General features: G+C 29.6%; 1 protein-coding gene across 1 annotated transcript; it reads right to left on the bottom strand.

The window, feature by feature from the left end:
- Positions 1–2,585: 2,585 nt before the first annotated feature.
- On the bottom strand, positions 2,586–3,322 carry LOC131011138 (E3 ubiquitin-protein ligase ATL23). Its single transcript, XM_057938919.1, has one exon. It carries the CDS (start codon positions 3,162–3,164, stop codon positions 2,766–2,768), a length of 399 nt encoding a protein of 132 aa, XP_057794902.1. The 5' UTR covers positions 3,165–3,322; the 3' UTR covers positions 2,586–2,765.
- Between the last annotated feature and the right edge of the window lie 8,042 nt (positions 3,323–11,364).

Genomic DNA, 11,364 nt, shown 5'->3' with positions numbered 1-11,364 from the left:
TTCACGGGATGGAAGAAGTAATTTTTTTTTTACAACACCAACAAAAATCGAACTACTACATCGCTCTTGAAAAAAAAATGAAAGATTTCAAAATTAAATTGGGGAAGGCGGTCTTGACCTTAACAAAAAGGTCGAAATTCGAGTGATAGGAAGCCGACAACTAACGATAGATGGAGGTGAACTGTAGCTGTAGAATTGGTGCAGAAGCAAGCTGTCGTGTGTGCTCATTTTCGAGATTTGCTGCAAGTTTTGCGTAACTTTCGCAGTGAAAATAAGGGTTACTCTGCTATAAATTAAGAGGTTTAAAATTTATGTTTAAATTACAAATCGATGCACTGTTAATTAATCCTACAAGAACATGTGAATGGGTACCATGTGTAGGCGTTGGTCAACCACATCAAATTAATTCGACTAGAAAATTAATCGGTGCTTTAATGGCTAAAAATTGTGATGTTTTGGTGTGATTGAAACAATTTGAAAAACTCGTCTAAATAAAAACTGAGGCAAAGCTTGTGATTTTTATTGACATTAATTACCCATTATATTATTAAAGGTGTATCCGGTATGGATCGCACACTAAAGAGAAATCTTCACCTACTACTCATAGTTACATTATAGAGCATTACGTGCGCTAAACTATTTTTTTTTTAAAATTACAAGATATATCTATATATTATATAATCAAATAAATCAGTACACCGCACGCGTGACCATTACACCACACAAAGATGAAAAAAATTACACTTTTTTTAAGAGCATATACTTCATGTGACAGACTTCATATCGTTAGTATAATTTAAAACATATCGTAAACTTGTCTTAATTTTAACAGATTTATTATCATTCATCATTTACTACATGAAAAATTACAGTTTAGATCTTATACTTTTGATCATTTAATAAAACTAATTTGAACTATTGATACGCGAGCTATCTAAAAATTAATAAAACTATCCCAAATTATTGATAATTACAATAAAATGCATAAATTCTTTGAAAATTAACAAAAAGTATTCCATTATACGATTTCAAACAGGTTGTTCCAAGATACAAAAACTCGACCTCATTTTATTTAGAATTAGAATTCCACACTGAAAGTCGAGGAGACACGTTAGAAATCCCTAGCTGGAAACTAAAGAATGGAGTATTTTGATAGTTTTTAACTAGTTTGTATGTTTATATAATTATATACTCTCTTCGCCCCATAAATAATTTTCTAAGAGGGAGAGATACAAGTTTTAAGATGAAATTATTGACTGTATTGGAAGTGACGAAAAATGTTATAGTTAGTATTAGAAGGGGTGAAAATGTATTATAATTAGTTTGAGAGTTGTGAAAATATGAAAATAAAAACAAAATAAATGAGATATTATTAGTGGTGAAGTAGTGTTTTAAAATGGAAAAAGAAATTACTTGAGGGATGATCAAAAAGAAAAGTTATGAAGTTATTTGAGGGACGGACGTAGTACTAGTTTAGAGTAATTTTGTTAGTTTTTGGTTAATTCATATACTTTATTGTAATTATCGATAATTTGGGGTATTTTTATTAAAGGATCAATATTTTAAAAATGTGAAGTACAGTTTTATCTTTTCTAAAACATATCATAATATTTTATCTCCTTCATAAACTTCAATGAAATGCCTAATAAAGGGAATCATCGACAATACAGTAATTTTTTTTCATAAGTATACACTAGATTATAGTATTTAAATTTCATCGTTAAAAAAGAACACCAATTAAATTCCGATGTATTGTTCATTTGTTTGTATGAATTGGACATGACACGTTGCAGAGTTATTTACATATACTGATATACACCGTTTGAAGAACAGAAAAAATCGTAACTTCTTACGTCTACGCACTGCAACTATTTTGAGGCGCGCAAAGACCACTAAAACGCCAACATCACCAATTTTTTTTTAAAAAAGCACTAATTGCATCAAGAGACGCAAAAGAAAATATTTCACTTATAAAAGCAAATAAAAATATTGAAGCAATATGTAATTATTACTCTCTCCGTCCACTAATTTATGACTTAAGAGAGGAAACACGAGTTTTAAGAAAAAGTGTATTATTTATTAGTTGAGTGGAGAAAGAGACCCACAAAATATATTGTTTATTAGTTGAGTGGAGAAAAAGTGTATTATTTATTGGGACCCACCAATTAAAAAATGTATAAAGAGTTACTAAAAATGGATAGGACATAAATTGGTGGACGAACCAAAAAAGGAAAGTAGGTCATAAATTAGTGGACATATGGAGTACTTGTTTAAAACGTAACCCTAGATTACATATAAGATTTTCCAAATAAAAATGTTGGTTAAATGCACCAACTATAGAGGCTAATTAACATACTACTACGTGGCAATGAAAATACAATTCTCTCACGCAACACAAGTTGCCACTCCACTTACAGCTGGTTTACAAAATAAAAACTAATTTAATTGCACTTTTTCTCCTTCAAATTTCAGTCGTTACACATTTTTCATCGGCGCCATGAGATTTTCATGTGAAAAATGCTGAATAGTTAGAAGCAAAATTGTTGTGAGCATTAAGTTGGAACAGAAAGAATTGATGAATGAAATTAAAGAAGAAAAACTTATAAAATAATAAGATGAATCTGAATGATGTGTTCTCTCAGAAATTAATCTATACATCACCATCTACAACTAGTCCACTAAAATGAAGAATCAAAAATGAAAAAAAAAAAAAAAAAAAAAGAAGAAAAACAAAATTTGATTCAAAATTGCAATGATGTAAGATTTCAGCATGGACTGATTTGAGAGGGATTGAATAGCTCAGGGCCGATTTTGGCTCTACAAACAGGGCAAATGGAGTTCTTGGAGAGCCAGGCGTCGGCGCATTCTAGATGAAAGCCGTGGTTGCAACCGGGAACCATTCTAGCCGGTTGCTCGCTCTCAATTTCGTCCAAACAGATGGCGCAGTCGGTGCCTAGCACCAGATCTTTGCCGGTCACCTTGGGCAATTTCTGGAGATCCGAGGCGGAGAGGCCCCTGTTTTGAAAGGGTTTTACCGGTGCACGGAACTGCTGCTCGTCATTGCTTGTACGCGCAGAGTAGCACAGCAAACAGATGTACACCAGAAAAATGACGCTCATTCCGGCGCATGGTAGAAACAGAGCAAGAAATATTGACACTAGCATTTTTTCTTTCCTTAGAAACACTTAGTTCTTTGTTATAAATATTTTGGAATGTGTGTTGAAGAAAAATGGGTTCTACGCAGGTTGGAGCGGAATGTAGTCCATGATTAGGGTGGCAAGAAAAGAAGGAATAAATGGGTGGGATTTATAAACAGAGCGTGAAGAAGGGTTTTTAAGGGGCTGTTTGGCTACGGAGTTATATTCTGAGTTGGAAGGCGTAAATGGGCCGCTAAAGATTGCACACCGTTCATACTTTGCAAAAGTATTTCTTATGTTAAGGGGGTTTATTTTTGAACGTCCCACTAGAATAGATTCGTTATTTATTTTGAGTAAAAAAAAAAGAATTTAACTGGTACAAACTATACTTATTACTTTTCTCTTAAAAAGTAGATTTATTAATTTTTGTGCTCAAAAGAAATGAGCCTATTAGAGTAGGACGAAGGAAATATAATTGAATATTTTTATTTTTAAAAGTAAAATTTTTGTGATTTCATATTTTTAATGAGATAATGATCAAGTAAAATTAGCTTAAATAATAAAAATAATCAAACGTCTTGAGATATATCTCAAAATTCTAATGCATCAAAATAAACAAATAATTAATTTTACTATTTTTATCTATCAAGATTAATTCTACAAATAAACGTTTCCTAGAAGTATCATTTAATTTATGTCATTTTAGTGTTACACCGATATTTGAGTGTGCATGAGACATAGAGTAGTAAATATGGAAATTAGAAATGAAAAATTGGTAGTGTTGTGACCGGAGATGCATGATATATTGAGTTATTTTAAATTCAGGTGTTATTTTTCTTTTCTTTTTTTGGGGTGATGTATGCGAAATCAGATGAGTAGAACTGTAGAAATAAAATATGCGGATAGACAAAAATTGTTTTTAATGTTTGGGAAATGTGACGTTGTTTTGTGAAAAATCAAGAAAATAAACAGTACATGCAATGGCAAAAGTAGCACCGTCCGTTCTGGTAGATTTTGATGGAGCCGGGGCGAGCGCCTTCTTTTTAAAGGAAAAGTGACCTAAGATTTCTTTCCTAATTAAGAGGGAAAATTTATTAAATCCCTTTATTAAGAAGGGCTAATAAGTTTTATTTTCGTTACTTTGAATGACTAATAAGATATATGATTGAGTATATTTGTTTTTAAAAATAATTTTTTTTAACTTTATCATTTCAATGAGATATAAATTAAGTAAAAATAGTTTAATTTTTTTATTATTTTATTTCAATATTCAACTTAAACATATTCAATTAAAATTATTTTTTTATTATATTTATAAGTATAATAATTAAATTTGTATTAATTTTATACAAATATAAAAAAATTAAAAGTATTTTCTCGTGCAAATGCTAGTTACTATATCAGTCAGAGTTACTCTATTATTACAACTCAAGAAATCCCAGTTTTATTTTCAACGCTATTAATTTTATGTATTTTCCCAGTGGAAGAAATACCTTTTTTTTACGAGAAATTAATTAGAACATCATTTTTTAAGAAACTAAGGCGATTTAATTAATTGAAGATTGTTGTGTTGAGGAAAAAGTAGGAAATTAAATGAGACGAGTAGTAATTTGGTGTTTGCTTAGTTGTCGAGCACAAAGGCGAGTATAAGCTAAAAATGAGGAATATCGTAAATGAATCAACTCTGTGGGCTGTAATGCGTTCTACTGTTGAGTTTCTTTTGTAGGATTTTAATGAGTGGTTTTCGTAGATATTTATTTCTCATCTTTCGAGATTTCCAGACGGATTTCGAAGTTTCTTCAATTTCTAGGTACCTTTTGTTTCTCTTGTTCATCACGAAATCAGGGTTTTTAATTTTTATTTCTATTTTATTTGTTCAGATTTTTTTATCAAAAGGAGTACTTTTGTGAAGAGATCGTTTATTTGAAGATCGGTAGATTTCAGAAATTTACTTTTAGGGAATATATTTTTTAATTGATGTTTGTTTTATAATTGGAGATTTTTTAATGTCGAATCATTGTTGAGAATATTTTTATTTTTATTTTTGAAACGCTTCTTTCGTCTAATTTCTTGATTTTTATTTGGAAATTGAACTTTTATTTTGGGAGATCGTTTTCCAAAATTAATAAATGTGTATTTATTAGATAAATAGTCAGATCGTAATATAAAAATTAGTAATTGTGTTGTGACAGCATGGAGAGCTTTGAGAAACCGACTTCCAACTTGCGACAACCTCATTAGAAGAAATGTGTTGGTGGGTGATGTGGAGAATTGTTGTGTCGCCTGTTTTCATCCTCAAGAGACGGCAAATCACGTGCTCTTAGTGTGCCCGAAGACCGAAGTGGTGTGGGACACTATCCATGGCTGGATCGGCTTTAGTTCGAATCGCCCGCAAGGTATTGTCGAACACTTTACTTCGTTTACTTCTTTGGGGAGTGGAAAGAAGAGCCGACTGTTCTTGAAAGCTCTTTGGATCTGCACAATTTGGATTTTGTGGAGACGAAGGAATGAAAGCAGATTCGAAGAAAAGGCATGGGAGCTTCAAAGCACGATCATGGATATTAAGACTAGAATGTGGAGTTGGAACAAGATTTTTGGGATTTTTGCTTGGGATTTGCCCTTTTCTGTGTGGTGCTCTACTGAGCTCTCTTGTTTCCTCTGTAATTGACTTTCGGTACCCCTGGTACCTGCTTTTTAATATATTGCTCTTTCCTGATAAAAAAAAAAAATTGTAATAGAATTAAGTGTAAATTATAAGTGATTTTTTTAATAAATAAAGAGTGTTTGTAACACTGGACTATAAATGGAATTAAGAGTTCAAATTGCTGGTTTTAAGTCTTCCCTTGTGAATGGAATATTTATTTATTTATTTACTCGATGCTAAACTAACATGAAATGCTTGTAGAGTTGTAGGAGTAAATAAATAAATAAAAAGAGATGCACCAAATAAGTTTGCTAGCTTGGGGGCCACGGAGTGTGCGGTATTCGTCGTCGTGACAAGTGGTATGATACTTGCTCAAAAGAGGCATGGACGTTTCTCAAAATCAGACCCAATCATTACTATGTGATTTAATTTATTTATAGAGTTTATTTTTGATACAATCGTGTGTATGTAATCGGATTACACCCTTACTATCCTGACCCGTATTCTGATTTGAACTCGTATTCTAATTCAAATAGTATAAATAATTATTTTAAGTGCGGGTCAACTCGATTGTACGGTATACCCGATTGTACTCAAATTTTTGTGTTATTTATAAGTTGAATTTTAATACTCGCTCCGTCCTTATAAAATATATTCAATTTGTCATTTTTATCGATCCTCACAAAATGAATTTAATTTTGATAAGTTTTCATTCATAATAAAATGAGACCCTTCTTTTACTCACAACGTATTTAACTACTTTATTAAAACTCGTGCCATTCAAAAATTGATTTTTATAAGAACGAAGGGATTACATTTTTAATTAATTCGACCGTTTGTAGACGACTTAGTTATTGTGGTTATATATATTATTCAGAAAAAAGGAGGGAGAAGTGGTTCTAAAGCATACATGCACTTTCTGATTTTCATACGATCACTACATTCATTGTTACTTTGTATTTTCTGATTTTCATACAATCATTGCATTCATCAGTACCATGTATTACATTCTATCATCGATGTACGAGTATCATACTTTAAAATTTTATACTCACTCCGATCAGGATATCTGTGGTATGAATGAGAGAATCATCAATTAAATTGTTTGGAAATGCATTTAGACGGAGTTATATAGGGATGTCATGGGCTGGTCCCATTAATCCGACAATTCGAAAAAATTAGCACTGAAAATTTTCAATCTTAATAAAAATTACAACTCAATTAGCTCGTATTCAAATAGCCCGACACCCAATAGTGTCGGCCCGAAATTAACCTGAAATCCTATAGGGCTGACCCGAAAATAATTTATTTGTTTGATTATATGAAAATTTTCTCCTTATTTGATTTTCAACTTCATTACTTTGCTTATGAAAATTAGTATAAGAAGATATTTTTTTCCAAAAGTTTGTGAAATGTATACAATACGTATTTTGATTCAATATTAAAAGATATATATACTAATCATTTCACTTCTTTGTATATTTAATCCAATACTTAATATAAAAGATTTAAATGTAAAAATTAATACTAATGATACTTCATCCGTCCCACGAATCTTGAATCAATTTCCTTTTTCGATCGTCCCACGAATCTTGAGTCATTTTTATACATAGTAAGAATTAGGGAAAAAATAAAGGGTTCTAATTAAACTTATCTTGATTAATTGTGTACTTTTATACTTTATCACTTTATTACCTATACACTTACCTAATCATTTTTCTACTTTATTACCTATACACTTAAAACACTAATCTTCAACTCCTTAATTCCCGTACCGAAAAAAGTGGCTCAAGATTTGTGGAACGGAGGGAATACTTATTTAATAAAAATATTGCATTTTTATATCTCTAATACTTATACATTAGTTATTATGTAAGTTGATGTTGAAATATTATTTATTTATGTGTGTATTTATTTATTACAAATATAATATTGTCAATAGAAATATGTTCCCTTCGTCCCACGAATCTTGAGTCACTTTTATTTTTCGGCCGTCCCACGAATCTTGAGTCATTTTCTTATATGGCAACAAAAATTCTTTTATTAACCTTTTCACTTTTTCACCTACCACACTTAATACACTAAATACTATTTTCTTAATTCTCGTGCCGAAAAGAATTGACTCAAGATTCGCAGGACGGAGGGGGTATTAGTTAATTTGTTTAATTAATTTTTTTAGTCTGATTAGTCCGATGAGCTAGCCTGAAACCCGAACATTTAGTGTTAGAGTTGAAAATTTTTAACCCGAACCCAAATAACCCGTAATCTAATAGGGTTAGCTCAAAATTCGATGAATTGACCCGATTGACATCCCTAGAGTCATATATAGTCGGTTACTTGAAACAAAATTTATTTGGTGTGCAGTCGGTGCACATACTTGTACCATTATCAATAGGAGCTAGACAAATCTAATCATATGCAGAGCTGCATACATTCTAATCAAAGTATATTACTTTATATTTCCCTTTATCTTCTTATTTCAATTCATACATAATAGTGGTCCCTTGCTTGAATTTATTGCCAAATCTTGAGAAAGCCAAACTCGAATTCATATTGAATTTATTGCGAACTTAAATCAAAATTAAGCTCTAATTTTGTTCTATGATCCCTCCAAAATAGCAAGCAATTGTAAAAGGTATTCATGGCTTCATGATTGAAGTATTTTGCATTAGACTGTGATATCTAATTAATAACAATAATTAATACGTGCCAAACATAATGTACGAGTTTAATTTCCAAAACCAAAGCCAAACCTATATATCATTGTTGTCGTTTTTGCTGAGTATTACCCAATTTGACTAAAAATTAGTATTAAGTTCAAACACAACTTGAATTTGGTCGCTCTTTAATTTTTCTAAGTGTGATTGAGTTTGAGTTTGAGTTTGAGCTCTCAAATTAAACTCAATTATTTTTTAATTTTTCACATGTTAGATTCGAAGTAACTTACGAGCTCACTCAAGTCGGTTAAATGATCCTTAATTTAGGCCCTGCTTTTAATACTATCTTAGTTTCTGTTAGATCATATCATGGTCTATTGCAAATGAATGAAATCGAATAAAATCCTACTGTGATATAGTATTTATTTATAATTAAAATATCGAATGAATTGGTGAAAATCCCAAAATTGCAATAGAAGAATATTTTCCAATTGTTATTTACCCATTGAATTTCAAATGAAAAAATAAATACCGGTGTAAACGTAGGTAATAATTAAGATTCTTAATATATGAGACAATTTTAAAATATTAAAAATTAAAAATGCCCATTTTTGTTAAGTTGTAATGAAAAATGTCCATTTTTATAAACTTATTGTGTTTATGCCCAAATTAACTAAATTACCCTTAATGTCTCAATCAACGTACTTACAGAGACAAAAATAACATTTTGTCAGAAAAGTAGGTTGTCACCTAGGCGACAACCTACTTAGTAAAGTTGTCGTTCCGATAACAAATCATTTTTTCTTACACTTTTCTTATACAATTATACTTGTATCAGAAAAGTGTAAGACTTTACATAAAAAATGATGTAAAGTCATCAACATCCAATGATAATTTCGTTCATTCACTTTAATTTGGGCATAAAATTAATTTTATTTATTTTTATAAAATTGAGCATTTTTAATTAATTACTCTCTCCGTCCTAATAGTAATGTCCCATTTTTCTTAATGGGACGACCCAATACAAATGTCTCATTTCCTTTTTGGCAATATATTCTCTCTCTATACATAATACTCCTTAAATAAGTTCCACCAACCCACTTTATCTATTTTTTATACATTTCTTAATCTTCATGCCCAAAAGCTATGAGACATTACTATTGAGACGGAGGAAGTAGAAGTTATAGATGTGGGCATTTTTTACCCATTAACACATTTTAAAAAGAGTTAATGGTGTTAAATATTCTTTTAGGATAGCGGAAATTAATAGTTGTCCACCCGCTTAATTTCGATAATAATTAATTTTGTGTTTATAAGATCAAATTGCTCTTACTTTCACAATCAACTCTTTCTTTCTCATTCGGTTCTTTAGATTCGGATGAAATCCTTTGTCCCATAAATTATTGTATCTCATTGTGTCCCATTCTTAAATTTCTCTATTTTATAATTATTTGATATAAAAATAAAAATATTATTATATAATAACTCTAATTAATATTTATTAATAAAAATTGAAATTTAAAGAAATTATATATCATAACTTTGAATTAATTAACCCTAATAATCCATTATTAACTTAAATAAATATAAAAAAAAAATTAAACTTTTATTGAATGAGCAAACATATATCAATGAGCAAACATTACTATTTTTCCACAACAAAATTAATAATTAAATAAAAATAAAAATTAAATTAAACTAAAAATAAATTAATACTCATTGACACAATTATAATATTATTTAAATTACTCAAAATACATTTCAAAGTGACTTTCAAGTTCATACTAAACAACTTTAAAAAATGGATAAAACTTTGCAAAGCGAAGTAGCTTTTGAATATTGAATTCAAAAAATGAATATCTAGGATCCAAGTACGACATATATAAATTCATTATATATTCACTTAACCAAAACGTTGATTATATAAACTCTAAAACTTGCATATCAATCACAGTGAAAAATAATTCAATTCAATAATAATGAAGATAACATTATATTTTTTATTTTTATAATATATATATATATATATATATATATATATATATATATATATAATTACAAAAATATCCCTACTTTTTTTAAATGCCAAGAGGATAGCTCCACGCTTGACCGTTCGATGGATCATGATTAATTGATGATATTATTTAATTATCCATTCTTTCAACATTTAACCTTTCCCTATTAAACATTTTCCTATATATAGCGTAGACAACTCTTTTTGCTTTGTTAAATTAATTCCTATATACGTTATAAAAGGGCTTTTTGTTAAATTATTGCTATATTAATTAATTCATAGACAAAGATTTCTGGAAATATCATTCTCTGTTGAATTACAGAGGACGTTGTCGGACAATTGTTATTGCAACGCAACTGTTTTTTTTTTTTTTTAAATGACAACGCAACTTTCAACAAATAAATGATTCTTTTCTCAAAAAAATTAAAATAAATAAATAAATAAATGATTCTTCATATCAATAGTCAATGACTTCAAATGACATGATTCGGGTTCGTGAAAAATAACTTGATCCGTAATTTATCATGCGTAATTTTTTATATAAAAATGTGAGTAAAATTTTTACTCATATACAAAAACGGATACACCCTCAAATGTTACTATATTTTATGAAATGCTTTTATTTATGTGACACACATAAAAGTAAAAGGTCACAATTTTATTTAGTGACACTTATTAGAATAATAATTCTTCAAACATTATATTACTACTGAAATATTTTGTTGTAGTGTTTATTTTATCCTATCAATCTTTTTTTTTCCCAGAGAATTTATCCTATCAATCTTATATATTCTATTCATCAAACTAAACTCCCCCTTTACCTGCAGTAAATGTGTAATTGTTAATTAAGGTAGTTTATTGCAGAAATTAATAGGGAACCACAAAACTGAACTAGTGCACGACACGAACACG

This window comes from Salvia miltiorrhiza, chromosome 2, assembly GCF_028751815.1.
Source record: "Salvia miltiorrhiza cultivar Shanhuang (shh) chromosome 2, IMPLAD_Smil_shh, whole genome shotgun sequence".
Classification (NCBI taxonomy): domain Eukaryota; kingdom Viridiplantae; phylum Streptophyta; class Magnoliopsida; order Lamiales; family Lamiaceae; genus Salvia; species Salvia miltiorrhiza.
Note: the sequence above shows the minus strand (reverse complement) of the source record. Positions and strands in the feature narration are given on the sequence as shown.

Excerpts from the sequence above, each read along its gene's own strand:
- LOC131011138 (XM_057938919.1), bottom strand. The coding sequence starts at position 3,164 with ATGCTAGTGTCAATATTTCTTGCTCTGTTTCTACCATGCGCCGGAATG.